This window comes from Anastrepha obliqua, chromosome 3, assembly GCF_027943255.1.
Source record: "Anastrepha obliqua isolate idAnaObli1 chromosome 3, idAnaObli1_1.0, whole genome shotgun sequence".
Lineage (NCBI taxonomy): Eukaryota > Metazoa > Arthropoda > Insecta > Diptera > Tephritidae > Anastrepha > Anastrepha obliqua.
In genome coordinates this window covers 112,445,214-112,464,449 of record NC_072894.1, presented here as the reverse complement: position 1 = coordinate 112,464,449, position 19,236 = coordinate 112,445,214, and the positions used below count along the sequence as shown (strand labels likewise).

General features: G+C 37.5%; 1 protein-coding gene across 2 annotated transcripts in view; it reads left to right on the top strand.

Annotated features, from left to right (window-relative positions):
* The first annotated feature begins 982 nt into the window (after window positions 1-982).
* The window catches only part of LOC129242660 (uncharacterized), a 34,007-nt gene continuing 15,753 nt past the window's right edge, over window positions 983-19,236 (top strand). Inside the window, exons 1-5 of one of the 2 annotated variants that reach the window (XM_054879436.1) lie at window positions 985-1,240; window positions 6,765-6,824; window positions 6,901-7,299; window positions 7,436-7,758; window positions 9,821-10,469. In XM_054879436.1, the coding sequence (XP_054735411.1) occupies window positions 1,089-1,240; window positions 6,765-6,824; window positions 6,901-7,299; window positions 7,436-7,758; window positions 9,821-10,065 (1,179 nt within the window). In that variant the 5' untranslated portion in view covers window positions 985-1,088 and the 3' untranslated portion in view covers window positions 10,066-10,469. Of the gene's footprint in view, window positions 1,241-6,764; window positions 6,825-6,900; window positions 7,300-7,435; window positions 7,759-9,820; window positions 10,470-19,236 lie in introns of those variants that run through there. The other variant, XM_054879437.1, reaches the window with a different exon arrangement.

The window sequence follows — 19,236 nt, the reverse complement described above, 5'->3', positions numbered from 1 at the left end:
CTCAAAGCAGCAATGAACAACTTTTTACTAAGATGCCGCACTTGTGTCAACGAGCATGGGGGGCATTTAAATTCAATTATTTTTAAAACTAGTTAAGCTACATTTAATAAAATTTAATGACCTTCAACTTGAAAAAAAATAAATGAATTCCATACACTAAAAAAAAAGTTATTTGAGTTTCTTAATGTAGCAAAATTCATCAGCCACCCTGTATAATATCTTAAAAGTATTGTGAGAAAATTTGAAGTGAATCCGACCAAAACTTTTCGAGCTATTCAACAATTAACAAAGGGCGCTCGGGCACTCCGGAGCAGATAGCAAAACTTTAAACGCGTTTTTTCTTAAAACTATGTTTTTTGAACTGGTGATCACTGTAACTTAAAAAGCGCTTGGTAGATTTCAATAAAATTTATAATGCTTTTGAAAAACATAAAAAACTAGTGCCTGATTGAAGGATTTTTTTTTCTCGGTTTTTTCTCGAAAATCTTTGATCAGGTACAAGATTATCTATTATTAAAACTAATTTCTCTTGTTCGATTGATTTTAGATGAATCTCCAGGGACTTGTGACGATCACCGCAAGGGACTTCTGGAGAAACGGGCTCCACAAAAGTAGCGATAGGTTTTAAAATTATTAATTGTTTTTTTTTTTCAAATTTTGCTAAAGTCAAGTCGAAACATGGTGTGTTAATGCTACGTTTTTATTTTGTGTAAAATAAAGCAATTGACTAACAAAAAAAAAATATTATTGAAAATCATCGTTTTTTGGGCCTCTGACTACCCCAACCCGCATAAGAAGAAATCAATATTCTAACTAAACAACCTTCTATAGATACGCCTTGCTTGCTATTTATAGGTATTTTTTGTTTTTCAAATTTTATCTCACATCTCTATATGGCAACTCTTTCCTTATTAAAAAAAAACTGTTTGACGTTTTTATATTTTGTTTTCAAAGAAAAAAATCTCGATATTTAGAAGCAAACTTCGTCAATTGAAAGATTCTAATAAAAAAAAAATTTAACGAAACTTAGAATCGCGCATATTTTTGAATAATTTTACAAGTGATATAGAATTCTTTTTTTGCGCAATATGAATGGTGTGAAAAAACCGCTACGTCGGTCCACAAACAAAGAAAATAATAAAGAATTGAAAGATGCAGAATCGGGTATACCATTGCGTACGATGGAGAGCATAATTGATTCGAGGCACATGTTTTTCTCGCAAGAGGATTTCCAAAGTTGGTGAGAAAAAAAACTGATCGAAATAATTTTTTTTTTTTTTTTTTTTTTTGATTACAAACATTTAACTATATATAAGTATACAATGTTTGTTGACACTACAACTAGTTTAAGGGAAACTAACAAGCAGTACGATTTTAACAATTATGTGGGGTTTTTATGAAGAGAATTTTAAAATCTCTTCTTTATATTAACTACCGATAAGATCATATGGTTTTTTTCGCTGGAGTCGTCGGGTTAGGCCTGCGGTGTTGAGAAGTTTGCTGGCTTCCTCGTTAATGTGCCTCTGGAGCCTCATAGAGTGGGCTTCTGCTTGTATTTTAATAACTTCAGCGACCGTAGGAATGCAGAGGTCACGATGAATATCTGCAGTGCGAACGTACCAAGGTGCGTTGACAATATTTTTGATAATTTTATTTTGAAATCGTTGAATTATGTTAATATTACTTTGACTGGCACAGCCCCAAATTTGAGCGCCATAAGACCACACGGGTTTGATAATTTGATTGTATATCATTATTTTGTTATATATGGAGAGTTTTGAATTCCGTCCAATGAGCCAGTTCATTTTTAATATTTTCAAATTAAGTTCGCTTCGTTTTATTTTTATATGCTCCTTCCAACGTAGCTTAGCATCGAGGGTTATACCAAGATATTTGGCAGTATTTGCGTATGGAATTGGAGCGCCTAGTAGCATTATTGGGTGATGGTTTACTTTTTTATTGGTAAAGGTCACATGAATTGATTTGTTACTATTTAATTTTATTCGCCAAATTTTCGTCCATTTTTCTACTGCGTTTATAGCAGTTTGAAGTTTAGTTGCAGCTACTTCGGCGGTTTTTCCTGTTGCGAGGATTGCTGTGTCGTCAGCAAAGGTGGCGATCATAGTGCTTGGAGGTATTGGTATATCTTTCGTATATATAAGGTAAAGAAGGGGTCCAAGGATACTTCCTTGCGGCACGCCAGCGTTTATTTTCTGCAATTTGGAATACTCATTCCCTTATTTTACGCGAAAATACCGTTCAGTTATATACGATTTCATAAATGCACTATATTGAAGTGGCAAGCATGAGTTCAATTTGTTGATAAGGCCTTCATGCCAAACCTTGTCAAATGCTTGCGCGACGTCCAGGAAGACTGCTGAGCATATGTTTTTCTCTTCGAACGATTTTTCTATTTCAGCTGTAATTCTGTGCACCTGATCTATAGTGGAGTGTTTACAGCGGAATCCAAACTGGTGTGAAGGTATCAAGTTGCGAAATTCAATTATTGGTTTTAAGCGATTTAGAATAAGCTTTTCTAGTAGTTTAGAAATTTGTGGCAACAAGGAGATTGGGCGGTATGAAGAAACAATATGTGGATCCTTTCCTGGTTTGGCAATCATAATCATCTCTGCAACTTTCCACAGGCTTGGAACATACTGGAGTCGAATCGACGAATTGAATAGATTGGCCAATTTTACTAGACTTTTGTTGGGTAGTTGCTTTAATACTTCCGCTGTGATTAAATCAAATCCAGGTGCCTTTTTGTCTTTTAGTTGCTTGATTTCTCTTTTCAGTTCGCTCACAGTTATATGTGGGATTAGAGTTGTTTCTTGATTTAAGGAGGGATATAAGTCATCGGATTGGCTCTCGTTCGGTTGATCGAAATAATGTGGACAGTTTATTCCGAAACCTTTAGGGTTTACGGTGCTCTTGGAAGAAGTTATAGGGGTAATAACTGTAAATAGTAGCAAACGAAATGTTTTTAGCCATCCTGAGCACATCGGCTTCGGAATGCTCCAAACAACTGCATTCGGAGCTAACAAAGCTATTCAAACTTTCATGCGCTGCAAACTTGATTTCGTGAAATCATTTGAGCTGTAAAAGCTTAAAAAAAGCGTAACGCTTAAGAGTTTAAATTTTCCCGAGGCGAATCTATTAAAGGTGGCGCTGGTAAATCAGCTCAGTTGTTTTTTTTTTTCTTTTGCCGTGTCCATGTGGCAGTCAGCTCAAAATGAAACAAAGCGCATTCATTATGTACTATTTTTTGAACTATACAAAACTAGGAATACTTGAATAGAATTTTCGGACGAATTTCTTTACAGGCTTCAGCAATCAAGCGCTTAAAAAAGTAATATTACGAAATTGCGAAATCTTAAACTTGAATCATTTTGATTTTAAGACTTTGAAAAATTGAACAATGGCCTTAAATTGTTTGGCATACAAGCGTAATTTGCAGCAACAAAAACTTTAGTTACTTTAAACACCCGAAAACGTACTAATAGCTTTAAAGGATCAAATGCTTAATACCTTCAAAATCATTCTACGGCTCAGAGAGTTTTAAAATCTTTAGAGAAATTTGAAAAAAAAGTACACTGTATTATCCTCGTTGACCGCTACAGCAATTCTTCTTCTTGCTTCCCTTCTTCTCTAGGAAAGAAAAACACGCGTTGTAGAGACTTCTGCTGTGTCTCATGTAAAGGAAGTTAATAAAAATTTAAAGTTGCGGAGAGCCAACCGTTCTCATTACACATCCCAATTAGAATGAATTTACGAAATGATCTTGCTTAGACTGCAATTAGCGCCGTAGTCATAACGCCATAGGCGTAACTATAGCCATAGCCGCAACATTCCAGCATTTGTTGATTAGTCAAACCGTAACCATAAACTGGAAAAGTCTCACAGGACTAACTACCTTTATCTCTGTCTCTATTCTTTCCTATCTCTTTCTCTGATACTTTTCTCCTTCCCTCCTTGACTATCTACCCTCTTTCTAAAGCTCTAAATATAATGGGCTTTCTAGCCAGTGTATTTTAGGAGCCACAAAATCTCTTGGTGCTCCTTAGCTCAACCTATTCAAATTTCAATTTCAATCATAAACAGCTGATATTGAAGTAGAATTAATGGCATCATTTGCACTTTGTCATAAAACCACGGATAATTTTTCTCTAAATCAATAAATTTTTCGTCGTTCATTTCTAATATTCAAATTTTGATCGCAAGTATAAAAACAAATGTGAAGTATTTCACAGCTGCTTACGTTTACGGAAAAAAAATTCAATTCAAAGTACATACGGCTATGGTTACGGTTATGGCGTTATAGTGCGGCACCACTAATTGCAGCTTTAGCCACTTACTTCTAAGCAAATGTGAAATCACAGGGTGGTACATATTAACATTTCTATTTTAAAAATCAATAATTCGGTATATTTATGGAATGCAATTTGATACATGTGACTTCCTCGGCTGGTTTTGCAGTAGCGCTACTCTAAACCTAATTTTCCTCAACTTTGGTGACAGTTTCTAGCTCTATCTCACGAATGACCTACTGAATATACACCTTAAGGACCTAAAGCGTTATTAGCTTGTTGGCATAACATCAGTACTTCACCGCACCCCACAAAAAATTCGAACTGCGTCAAATTTCAGCTCCGAGGTGGCCAATTGACATCGCCGAGAACGGCCGATAACTCGATTATCGAAGTTGGCACGCAAAATACCGGTTTTGGCATGGGGTGTGTAGCATGGCGTGCCGTCCTGTTGATCAAAAGATTGTCCACGTATATGTCCTCAATTTCGAACCACAAAAGATCATTCATCATTACCCTGTATCTGTCACCCTTGAAATGCGTTTTCCAAGAAAATTGCGCCAATGGTGCGACCGCTCCAAAATCCACCCCAAACTGTCACCCTCTGAAGATGCTCTAGCTTCTGGACGATCACATGTAGGGATCCGATCCGCAGATGTGGTGGGTGTTCTTGTGAACAGAGCCAGCGATATAAATAATGCGTTTCGTCAGAAAAGAAGATTTATCGATCCAAATCTAAGTTCATTGTCTTGTAATGTTTTCCAATCTTATTCAAGCGTGGAGCAATAAATTTTGTTTAGCGGAGATAGGATACTGACTTTCGGTCAAGAATTCCAGCATGAAAAAGTTGTCACTGCCTTTGATTTGCATTTTCAAAGTAAACAATCATTGAAATGAAATTTTGTATTTGGTCAAAATTCTTCGCCAAACAGTTTCCAAGTCAATTCAGCGATTCAATGAACTTGACCATGAAAGTGATCGTACGAGACGTGGATGAAATCTCGCTATTAACACACCAAAGAACCGCCAAATACTCAAAAAGAGAGAACACTGAAATTCAAAGATTTCAATCAAAGAAATGGCCTGAGGAGCTGGCATTGATCGTAAAACTGTTCTATGAATTGCAAAAGAAGAGTATCGAATGAGCACAAACAATTACGGCTGCAAAAATACCGACAGCTCTTACGTCGCGCCACAAATAATGGGATCTAGTCGGCAGAAGCTCTTGATTCCTCATACAAAATAGGGCATCGTCAGAATCTCTTATCCAGTATTCGACACATACATATGTATCTACTTTTTGTGTATCAGGGGATCAAAATCAATAGGAATAGTTTTTGGTCGCAACATTTTGGTGGTGGTGCCGGTGGAAGTGTTGCCTGAGTGAAACATCCCAGACCCAATCAGCACAAAAGATGCCATTCTGATGCACCACTTGTAGAACCACTGCTGTTTATTAGACGAACCATCTTGATTTGACTCTGAACCTGTCTATGTCGTATATTTTCTTTTCTGCAATTTCGTTCAAGTTGCCGTAGAGCACCCAGACTTTGGCACTCACACGAATAAAGAAAGACTGTTTCCTAAAATTTTTCTTGATTGCAGCTTTTACATTTCTCGTTGTAGGGCCACCTCGTCCTTATGGCATGGACTCCCAAAGACCAGTGGCCGATTATTGTTGACGTAATTCTGAATATGTCTGCTCGTGGCCTTCTTATCTACTCATCAATTCTCGACTAATTGGAATTGGGACACGTTTGTCTAGTTATTTTGCAGATATCCTTGTTAATCCATCTATCAGCGACCTGTTTCTGGAATGGCGAGAAGAAAAAAAATCATTGTCTCAATTATTTCCGGTCCCCCTGTATTGTACTGAAGCTAAAATTAGCAGCGACTATCAAACATTTGGTCGCCGTAGCCGAATATATTGGTGCATGGCTACCATTCAGAAGTGTGCAGGTACGAATCTCTAGGCATGAAGCAACTTGGCATAGCAAATCTTCAAATGTATTTCTGCTATGAAAAAGCTTCTCATAAAATATATCTGCCCTTCAGAGTCGGCTTGAAGCTGTAGTACCCTCCGTTTGCGGAACAACAACAAGACGTACACCACAAATAGGAGGATGAGCTGGACCAAGCACCTAACAGATGTGCATGCGCCAATTTTATTTTTTCAAGCCTTTTTTAATATTGAATTCAATAAATCCCCGTAAAAAAATTTGCAATGACATCAAATTTAGGTACTTATGTCATCTTGTTCCATCAGTCTTAAAGCCATCGAAAGTTGGTATGCGTCAATTAACTTATCTAAGACCTTTCTCATGATTTAAAGTGCAATTTAGCGGTTAAAGCTTCCAAAATTTCCAAGCCCTGACTGCTTGTACATTCCGTTATCGAATTCAAAAAATTTCGAAACATAGTAAGATGAAGATTTATTGCCGTCCGTTCTCCTAACAGGTGTGAAGAAATGTGGACCGCCTCGGAGACAAAGCAAAAAATTAAAGTCCAGCTGTCCAAGTAAGTGCTATAAGAGTAGCAAAAATGTAAGCTCTTCATCCGGCAAAATACTATTTCATCTTATTATTTATTTTAGCACCTCTCTACTTCTACTGGACTATTTTCAATTTAAGGCTGCGCGTACTATTCAAAAATATCTCCGCCGCTGGTATTATGCGCGTATCTACCAGCGCAAGCGTAGCGCTGCCATACGCATACAGTACGAATGGCGTAAATTCTACAAACTACGTGCGGCATACCGCAAACTGGAGCAAGAAACACAAGAAACAGCGGAGAAGTTCTACTTCCGCCAGGCGCAAAAGATTCAGGCACTGTGGCGCGGTTGGTTTACGCGGCAGAACATACACGATCACAAAGAGTTAATGAAGTCGCAAGTGATGACGGCGGAAGATCTTCTGTTTTGTATCGCCTTCAAGTTGCATCATATGTTGCGCACCTATCAGATACCGGGTGTCTATTCATTAAGGAACTCACAGTGAGTTATGGTCTTGGGAAAACGCACACACACATACACTTTACGCTTCGTTCTTTTTCTTTTTAAATGCAATGTAATTTCACTTCAGAAGTTTTTATTTGTTTTGTTTTATTTTTTTTTTTTCTTTTGCTTGCAGCTGTCTATCTAAGGTTGAAAAACTGTTAGCCGCTATGACTTTTAAACAGCACAACAAGTGTGTACGCCAACTACGCGCTAAACTTGAGAAAAGCACTAATAATGCCCGCACAAGGTTTGAAGAGTCTACTTTCAATTCAGTCATACCATTTACTGGGCCCAATGCACGCGGCCTCTGTGAACAGAAATGTGCTGATTTACAAAAATCGAAGGATTTAGATCGTCGCATGTATAAGATATTGAATATGTTCGAACAGGCAGCCAAGGCAGAAACTCGAAAGCAACGAAGGGAGAGTCATACAAGGGGGAAGGAACAAAAAGCTCGTAAGTACATAAAGAGGGTTCAAGCTTGGATTATATAGGTTAGGTTTTCAAGATGAAATAAAACGTATATAATTTAATGTTATGGCCAAGAATTTAGCTTTATTATAAAGATAAGGGTTTGCCATTATGTTTTAAAAATGATTTCGGGCAAGTGGCCGCCGCGGCTGGCTCGAATAAATTCCAGCCGAGAGACCCAATTATCGACCACTTTTTGCAGCAATTGGGGCCGTATGTCAGCAATAACGCGCCGAATATTCTCTTGCAAGACGTCAATCGTCTCGGGCTTATCTGCATAGACAAGCGACTTCACATAGCTCCACAAGAAATAGTCCAGCGGTGTTATATCGCACGATCTTGGAGGCCACGCTACAGGTCCACGGCGCGAGATAATGCGCTCACCAAAAGTTTCCTTCAATAAATCGATTGTTGCGTTGGCTGTATGGCATGTAGCGCCGCCTTGTTGGAACCAAAGGTCGTCCACATCAACATCGTCCAATTCAGGCACGAAAAAGTCATTAATCATGGCTCTATAGCGCTCTCCATTGATTGTAACATTATGGCCGGCTTCATTTTTAAAGAAATATGGACCAATGATTCCCTCTGCCCATAGAGCACACCAAACAGTGACTTTTTGAGGATGTAACGGCGTCTCAGCAATGGCTTGTGGATTATGTTCACTCCAAATGCGACAATTTTGCTTATTGGCATACCCATTCAACCAAAAGTGAGCTTCATCGCTGAATAAAATATTCTTGTGATGCGTCGCGCGAACCGAACCATTATTTTCGTAATAAATTTGCACGATTTGCAAACGTTGTTCAGGTGTAAGTCTATTCATTATGAAATGGCAAACCAAACTGAGCATAAATCAAGTGACAGCTGTCAAAAAGACCATCTACGAAAAAAGTAGTGCCAACTTGAAAACCTAACCTCTAAAAAAAACACCCTTTATATCATATATATATGTACATATAATTGGCCCGTACTCCCTTATTGGGTGTTTGACCAAGCTCTTCCTCTGCGTCTTGCTGTTGTTCCACAAATGGAAGGACCTACAGGTTCAAGCCGACTCCGAACAGCAGATATTTTTATGAGGACCTTTTTCATGGCAGAAATACACTCGGAGGTTTGCCATTGCTGCCGAGGGACGACCGCTATTAGAAAAATGTTTTTCTTAATTTTCGTGTTTCACCGAGACTCGAACCTATGTTCTCTCTGTGAATTCCGAATGGTAGTCACGCACCAACCCATTCGGCTACGGCGGCCGCCGGCAGCTTGGATTAGTCATTATAAATAGTGTCAGTACATAACATTGTGGCATCTACGCTGGGTTTTTGTCAACTATTGGTTTGGGGAATATGTTTGTAGCATTTTTACCCACGACTTTTATTTAAACCAAAAAAACAATAATTACTGTCTGTGGCAACCACATTTTTGTACACCTTATACCGCTGATCCCAAGGGGCCGTGGCCCCTTCGAATGCGTGCATAAGATACCGCCTCAAACCGCTCCGCGTACTTCTCACTCATTTTTGTTTGGTTGCGTTTACGATTGTCGTTTCGAACGACACTAACCTGAGTTAGCACTGGCGTCGTAGCCCTTGAGTAGGACTATTACGCAGCAAAAAGCAGAGCGAAATATATTTTGAAGTTACAAGAAAAAAACGGTTCTTCTCATCTGACACAGACGGTAAATGGCGAGGCATCGAACTCAGAGCAAATAATTTGTACGAAACAACACTAACGGCGGTTGCTTAAAAGTGATTTTTTTCATAACGGTCTGAACGCATAGGCTACGCAAACAATTTTTCTATATTGACAACCCATACGTGTTTTCAATTGTCTTCAGAAATGTTACCCCGTAACCGCAGGTTACATCTGAGTAAACTTAACTCGTGGTGAGTGAATCGGGCGATATAGTTCTTCTTTTACCTATACACTGCTAAGTATTTAATTTTCTCTAAGTATTGAGTACTGAATTACCTAATACAATATGACTTTGATTAAAGCAGGATTTACTTATCTAAAAAATGTCTCACTTTCATTTTCTTTAATTCATTAGAGTCTCCTAGGTCGAGATCTAAACAACGCAAATTACCACCAGCAGAGGAGAAAACAGATTTTTGTGAGGATATTGTGGCTAGTATGAAGCGTTGGAATATCTTGAAAGAGAATAATGTCACAGTAGATCCTAACATATTTCGACGTCCGGATTTGTTGGAAAAATTTCTACATGAAATTGAGTCAATTTATAATACGATGCAAGACCGTTGCCATTGCCGAATACCTGAAGATATGTGCCATTGAAATTTTAACAGCAAATCAATTAATTTAAACATTTCGAAGGGGTGTCAAGAAGTTGAAAATGCAAGCGAGCAGCATAAGAGAAATTGCAAAATTTTCTAATAAATTGGAAATACGAGAGCATAGCCATTTCAATTCGTACAATTTGACATTCAATATACGCCAAGCTAGATGCTCGCAACACTTGTCAAATGATGTATGCGAAGCACAAGCAGTTCCAATATTTAGCATTTGCAAACAGAATTTTTCTTTTTTTAGTACAAGAAACGGTCATACGTTGCCGCTTCTATGAATATTACCAGCCAATTGCTTACGTCAATTGTTTTTCTTTATTTTTTCTGCAATTTTTGTTATCTCGCAATACTCGAAAACTCTTGAATGGAAAATAAAAAAAGCGATCAAAATCGAATACTGAATGAGATTCTGTATGAAGGGAAGATGAGCTCGAATTTGAATTTAGAATTGAAATTGAAAAAAACATGCAGAGCAAAGTTATCCATATTATGGAATATAGTACAGCATATAAAGAGTGATTCAGATACATGAAAATAAAATAAAAATTAAATTAAATAAATCAATAAAATTAAAAAAAATGCATTAAATTAAGTAAAATAAAATTAAATGAAATAAAAAAAACTTGAAGAAAAAATTCGATGTCAAATTTAAGGCCAAACAGGCTAGAGAATTTCCTCAAGGCATCCCTAAAGAGCACGCTAAGGAATATCAAGCGTCTAGCCGCAAGAACCGGACATTTGTAGAAAAAGTGCTCAACAGTCTCATTCTCTGCAGAATCCCCACAGCTTCTGCAATACGGGTTGTACGGAAGTTCAAGCTTCTCCGCATGAATTCCGATCATCCAGTTGCGCGTAAACACCGCAACGAGTTTGAAAATTGAATGGCGGGTAATTCCCATCACCTTAAACGTCTCGTATCGTATTGAGGCCATAGGGTTTTTAAAATAGCACACCGTGGGACAGACCTCCATCTGTCTTGCGCTTTTTTGAGAAAGAAACTATGTAGTTTCCCTTTAACAACGGTCAAGAAAACACCGATGTCTGAAACTAAAACCGGTTCTGTCGACCCCTTCCTGGCAAGCTCATCGGCAATTTCATTTCCCTCTATATTCCTGTGCCCAGGAACCCAGATAAGGCAAATGTTTCCTGCACATTCGAGACGAAAAAGCTGCAATACGGTGACGACAGGGCATTTTGATCGCAGACTATCGGAAAAAATATTCACTCCAAAAACACATTTAATTCACCGTACACAATTCGCTTGTTGCTCACACTGGCACATCAAATGATTAAAAAAATTATTTTTCGAATAACGATCGCTCACGTTAAGAGAAAGCAATCTTTCCGAATGGGGCATAAAACAACATAAAACCGCGCACAAATTGGAGGAGAAGCATGAAATCATAAAATTTATGGAATCTTTAGCAAGATAGAAGGAAGCATATCTTTAACGTGCCAACTTGATCAAAAAGTCCCTAGAATATATTCAGAAAATTCGAAATGCAAGTTTACTCCTCCAAGACGATATTATCGCCTTCAAAGTGCTCCGCATCAACTGCAATGGACTTATGCCATCGTTTGATTCAACTCTCGAAACATTTCTGGAACTCGATTTTCGGTATAGACATCAGAGCAGTTTTCGATTTTACCATTACTTTCTTTCGGCTGTTAAAAAACGTTCCCCGTAGTGAGTTTTTGACTCGATCGAACAGAAAACAATCGCCGTAACAGTTGAGATCGATGGCTGTTGGATGATGTTGTTTTCCCACAAATATTTTCTTTTTGGTCGAATTACTTTACGTAAACACCTCTTAACTCCCAAATAATAGTCCTTATTAACTGGCTGACCATAGCAAATATTCGTGGTGTACAATACCGTTGTAATCCATAAAAACCGTGAGCATCGCTTTCTTTTTTGATTGAAAACGACTGGTCTTGGTTCAATCGGAGCTCTCCACTCACTCGCCTGATGTCTGAATTGTGTGTCGTACTCATAAACCTACGCCTCGTCTCTAGTAGTGATGCATTTAATACATGTTGGGATGGATTCAGTCTTGTCTTTTGCAATATCAACGCGGTCCCTTCTTTGTGGGAAACTCAGTTTCTTTGTGACCAACTCTGCAGCAACACTGAGCAAACTCTAATTATTAACTACAATGTCATGAACGAATCTATCTCCAACGTTCAAGTCTTCTGCCAGCTTCCTGATAGTGAATTTGCGATTATTGATCAGCTTTTCTTTCACTTTATTGATGTTTTCATCAGGTTTTTAATGTCGACGGTCTGCCACAACGTTCATCATCCTCGATGGACTAGAAAACGTTTTTTTAAATTTAATTCATTTTTTATGCCAAATGTAATACAAACTAGTTGTTGCAAATTCAAATCCTTTTTTGACACCTTAAAAAATGTTAAACACGCGCAAAAGTAAATTTTCTTAATACGGCGCCCTTTCTACAAATGTCAAGCACTGGCTATGAAATTTAGGCAGAAATATTAATCACAGATGTGGCAACCTAACAAAAAAATAGAACTCAAATCAGTTGGCCTAGAGCGTCATCTTGCGGTTGTATAGGAACTTTTTGATCAAGATGATAAGTGGGACTAAAATTATTCAGACAAGGTAATAAATGCGATCTGCATTTGGCGATTTTATTTTTTAAAGCATGTAACTTTGAATCGTAGAGCGTTGCTTGATTACACTTTTTATAGATTCAGTTTAGTGGCATTAATCATCAGTCCACCATACAGATCCGAGAAAACTCATCATCATCATCTTGGCATTACAGTCCGGGGTGGACCATTGCCTCCTCTACAATACGCCTCCATTCTTTTCGACAGTGCGCTTTCGTTCTATATGGTGAGATTTTCATCTCCGTATATCGTCTTCCACGTCTTGCAACTATCGTCTCCTTGGCCGGCCCCTTCTTCTTGCTTCTTCAGGGTTTGCTTTAAATACTTTTTTGGTCGTTCTTTTGCTGCTCATTCTTAAAACGTGTCCATATCACCGTAATCTTTGGGACTTTATAAACCACGTTACATTTCCTCCCGCGATTAAAACACTGAGCTCGTGGTTATACCGTATACGGTATGTACCGTCTTCTAATCGTATAGGGCCAAATATTCTTCTAAGAATTTTTCTTTCAAATCGCATCAGTAAATTCACATCATTAACTTTAAGGATCCATGTTTCATAGCCGTAGGTGAGAACCGGTCTTATTATAGTTTTGTGTATCTGGAGTTTTTGTTCCTTTAGTATCAATGAAGACTTCATAAGTTTGATATAGCCAAAGTATGCTCTGTTAGCTGCGTGAATGCGGTCTTGTATTGATAAGGACGAATCCTTATACATATATGCTTAGAATGAACAAACATCTTGCGAAAACATAACTTCCGATTCTGATGTGCTTATTATGAAAGGATCATGTCATGTACTTCGTGTTTTCTTCATTTATATTGAGACCCGCTAGTTTTGTGGCTTACACTAAGCGCATGAAAACGGTCTGAAGAGCCTCCCTATTTCTCGCAAGAATCACAATGTCGTCAGCTTATGTGCATATTTGTGTCGATTTTTTGTTTGGTTTATTATTGAACGCAGTGTTAAATTAAATAAAAGCATTGATAGTGAGTCGGCTTTGCTCACGCCGGATTTCATTCCGAATTTTTCATATATTTCGCCATTAATTATTATTTTAGCGTTTGCGTGTATAAGAGTTATATTGAACAAATGATGTATTTTTTGTGGTATACCCAGTACTTTTACTTCATAGTTTTTTTTTTTTTTTTTTTTTTATTTAAAACTTTATTTGGTTACATTTAAGAGTGGCTTTGATTTTAGTATTGAAGGAATATTTCCAGTGAAATATCCTTTCTAATAAATAATTCAATATTTTATAGATGGCTCTTGGACGAGCTGAATTGGTGTTTTTCTTTTCAACCTTAAAAAGACACATGATGGTGACATGAGGGTAGAGGCCAGCTCATTTGGGTGCGATTGAAGTCGATTTCGGTATTTACTGGCTACATTTTGTATTTCCTCTTTTATTGAAGGGATGTCTAAGTCCCGATGAATTTGGGCATTTGTCACGTACCACGGAGCGTTGACTAGGGTGCGTAGAGTCTTGGACTGGAAACACTGCAGGATTTCCAAGTTTGAACTTGACGCAGTACCCCACAGTTGGATTCCGTAAGTCCAGACTGGTTTTATCAAAGATTTGTAGAGGATAAGTTTGTTGTCCATTGAGAGGGTGGATTTGCGGTTTAGCAGCCAGTACATATTACGAAATATTAAACCTAGAGCTTTCCTTTTTGTAAAGATATGCGTTTTCCACGTAAGCTGTTTATCCAAATGAATGCCTAGATATTTAGTACTATCACATTGCGGAATTGAAATACGGTTTAAGTTGATTTGTGAGCAGGTGGTTCTTTTTGTGGTAAAGGTGACGTGTTGAGGTTTATGTTCGTTTAATTTCAACCGCCAGCTCCGGAGCCATTTGGAGATTTTATTCATGCTTATTTGGAGCATATAAGAGGCTTCCACGGGATCCACTGCTGTCGCCATAATAGCGGTGTCATCGGCAAAAGTGCCAGTTAGTACACCTTTTGTGGTTGGCAGATTGTGTGTAAAAATTAAGTACAGGATTGGACCTAATATACTGCCTTGTGGGACCCCAGCTTTAATTTGTTGGAAATTGGAAATTTCATTTTCGTAATTTACGTAGAACATTCGTTGGTTTAGATAAGATTTAATGAGCAAATAGGCATTTAGTGGTAATTTCTTTTTTATTTTAAAGAGTAGGCCTTGGTGCCACACTCGGTCGAAGGCTTGTGATATGTCTAGGAAAACTGCTGAACAGATTTGTTTTCGGTCGAGCGCTGCTTGTATTTTTTCGACAAGTCTATGGACTTGCTCAATTGTCGAATGCTCATTCCTGAAACCAAACTGATGTTTCGGAATTATTTGTTCGCGTTCGATAAAAACCATTAAACGTTTAAGGAAGATAGTTTCAAAAACTTTTGACAGTATTGGTAGAAGACTGATAGGGCGATAGGATTTCACTTCATCGCCTGGTTTTCCTGCCTTGAGCACCATTTTAATTTCTGCTACTTTCCATTGAGCTGGGAAAATGTTTCTGGTTAAGCACGCATTAAACAAATGGGTAATGAAATTATAGGGTTCAGGAGGTAGTTTTTTGAGAATTTCGGCCGTGATGCGATCATATCCTGGTGCCTTGTGATCTTTTAGCTTTTTAATAGTGCTAACTATTTCACTTTTGGTGAACTTCTTCATCGGTAGCTTCATAGTTGTTATATTTTCTGTTGAGCTTGATATATTTTCTGAAAGCTTGCTTAAATTCTATAAAGAGACAGTGTAGATTAATGTTGAACTAATAACATTTTTCGAGTATCTGCGACATTCTAAAACCGCATTGATAATCTCCCACGAAATCTAGGTAGGTGAGGTAGGTGATCTGGTCGATCTGGCACTCCTCAAGTAGCACTACGGTGCCGTTTTGATACCATTATCGGACATCCAAAAGGCAGATATCTACAGCCAACCAGAGCTGTTGATATAATGGAGAAGATTGATGGGATTTAGGTTGGCGCACTGCCCTAGGCTGTCGAAGAAAGGAGCGCCCAGTGACCTTAGTCGTCTAGTTGCCAAACCCGGATATTTACAGAAAAAATGCTCTACAGTCTCCTTCTCTGAAAGGTCCCCACAACTTCTGCAATTGGGGTTAAATGGTAACCCTAGCTTTTGCGCGTGTATGCCGATCGTCCAATGACCGGTAAACATAGCTACGAGTTTGGAAATTGAATGACGAGGAGTCTAAATGACTTTATGAGTCCTTCGTATATCGTATTGGGGCCAAAGGGTTTTCGAAATAACACATGAAGAAATTGAGCTCCATCTTTTCTGCCACGATCTCTTCTGCATAGACATTTAGTTTTTCATATAATATGTTTAATAGAATTTTGTAGCTCACGTTGAGAAGAGCTATCCCTCTATAATTTACACAATTTAATTTGTCCCCTTTTCTATAAATTGGGACTATTAGGCTTGTATAACATTCTTGAGGTATGTTTTCTGTTCTCCAAATTTGAAGTACCTATTATCTCATGTATCTGTCTTATCAAATCTTCTTCGCCATATTTTATGATTTCTGCATTTATACAGTCTTCATCACCTGACTTGTAGTTTTTCAGCTTCTCTATTGTCATAAAGATCGGGGTCTTTCAGCCTATTTTCTACAGCATCAATATGCGCGTCATCTTCATTTTTATTTAAGATCTCATTAATTTGTTCTTTCCAGATACTTAGCATTTAATTTCTATCACTCACTAAATCACCAGTTTTGTTCTTGCAAGTCATCAATCTCGGCTGGAATTGACTCGTGTGTTTCTTTATCCTGCGTTACATAGATCTTGTTTGTTTGTTGTGGAAATCTTGCTGTATTATTTCTAGTTCCTGTATTATTTCTAGTTCATGTAATCTTTTTTCTTCTTTTTATAATTGTTTTGGATTCTTTTCTTCTTTTTATATTATACTATATTAGCATACCCGGCCCCCTTCGCTGGGCACACTAAAATAGAATAGATATGGTTTAGAACAGAAAATATATGATTTTCATATTATTTATTTCTTTATTCTTTATTCAAGCGCTTTAGCATAAACAATATTTTTTGTTTTTCTATTTGTTTTTGAGTAAATCCCTACTAATATTATAAATGTGAATGTAAGTTTGTTTGTTACGCTTTCACGCCAAAACTACTTAACCGATTATTACGAAACTTTGTACACATGTTTTTGGAGGTGATAGAAGTAACATAGGATACCTATTGATTTGTGGATAGGGTTCGAGATATAGGTCAAAACGTGGACCCAGGTAACCTTCGGATGTGTATGTACAATATGGGTATCAAATGGAAGCTGTTGGTGAATGCTTTAGTTCAGAGTAGTTTTCATGCCGCTCCGTGACTAGGGTCTCGAGATAGAGACCAAAACGTGGACCCTAGAATGTGTTTGTACAATATGGATATCAAATTGAAGCTGTTGGTGAATGCTTTAGTACAGAGTATTTTTTATGCCGCTCCGTGACTGGGGTCTCGAGATATAGGTTAAAACGTGGACCCGGGTAACCTTTGGTTGTGTATGTACAATATGAGTGCATATCAAATGAAAGCTGTTGATAAGTGCTTTAATATGGGGTAATTTTGATACCTATTGATGACTAGGGTCTCGAAATATATGCCAAAACGTGGACCCGCCGTGCCTTCGAACCGAATTAAACCAAACTTACACACATTGTTAAGTAGGTATTGAAGATGGCTTCCGTATAGTTTGGATACCTATTGGTAGATAGGGTCTCGAGATATAGGTCAAAACGTGGACCCGGGTAACCTTCGGATGTGTATGTACAATATGGGTATCAAATGGAAGCTGTTGGTGAATGCTTTAGTTCAGAGTATTTTTCATGCAGCTCCGTGACTAGGGTCTCGAGATAGAGACCAAAACGTGGACCCGGGTAACCTTTGGTTGTGTATGTACAATATGGGTATCAAATGAAAGCTGTTGATAAGTGCTTTAATATGGGGTAATTTTCATACCTATTGATGACTTGGGTCTCGAAATATATGCCAAAACGTGGACCCGCCGTGTCTTTGCACCGAATTAAACCAAACTTACGCACATTGTTAAGTAAGTGTTGAAAATGGGTTTCGTAAAGTTTGGTTGTAATTCGGAACATTGGCAACGCGTACAGCGTTCTTTTGAACCAGCCATAATGTCGTTTACTTTTTTAACGCTTGGGGCGGAACTGAACTGTCAAATTGACAGTGTGAGTTACATTGTGTCAATATTTCTTTTTGATTTGGATGCCATAAGGAGAAGAGTGCAAAGTGTAAAAATTCTTTGTGAATTTTTTTGGAGTGGATTTTGGAACAGTGAATAATTTCTTACGAAATTTGAGAATTTAATGTGAAATTCGAATGTTCAAATAAATTATGTGTTCGTGGAAAAAACAAATTTCTTCGTTTTTTTTTTTTTTGAAAAATATAAATGGATAATGGTTAAAAAAGCTCCAATGCTTAATAAAACATATAAATTGAAACGGAAAATTCATGGATGATCAGGAAAAAATACGATTGTTTCTTAGTTATTCATTTGCGTTGATTTGACATTCAAAAACAATCTTCTTTTTTCCTGATTTTCAATTTATATTTTATATTTACTCAAAAACAAATAGAAAAACAAAAAATATTGCTTATGCCAAAGCGCTTGAATAAAGAATAAAAAAATAAATAATATGAAAACCATATATTTTCTGTTCTAAACCATATCTATTCTATTTTAGTGTGCTCAGCGAAGCGGACCGGGTGTGCTAGTATAAAATATAAATTGAAAATCAGGAAAAAAGAAGATTGTTTTTAAATTTCAAATCAACGCATATGAATAAACAATCGTCTTTTTTCCTGATCATCCATGAATTTTTCGTTTCAATTTATATGTTTTATTAAGCATTGGAGCTTTTTTAACCATTATCCATTATATTTTTCAAAAAAAAAAAACGAAAAAAAATTTTTTTTCCATTTCATTCGAATTTCACATTAAATTCTCAAATTTCGTAAGAAATTATTCACTGTTCCAAAATCCACTCCAAAAAAATTCACAAACAATTTTTACATGTTGCACTTACGTTTTTTCCTTATGGCATCCAAATCAGAAAGAAATATTGACACATTGTAACTCACACTGTCAATTTGACAGTTCAGTTCCGCCCCAAGCGTTAAAAAAGTAAGCGACATTATGGCTGGTTCAAAAGAACGCTGTAGCCGTTGCCAGTGCTCCGAATTACAACCAAACTTTACGAAACCCATTTTCAATACTTACTTAACAATGTGCGTAAGTTTGGTTTAATTCGGTGCAAAGACACGGCGGGTCCACGTTTTGGCATATATTTCGAGACCCTAGTCATCGATAGGTATGAAAATTACCCCGTATTAAAGCCCTTATCAACAGCTTTCATTTGATACCCATATTGTACATACACAACCAAAGGTTACCCGGGTCCACGTTTTGACCTATATCTCGAGACCCCAGTCACGGAGCGGCATGAAAAATACTCTGTACTAAAGCATTCGCCAACAGCTTCAATTTGAT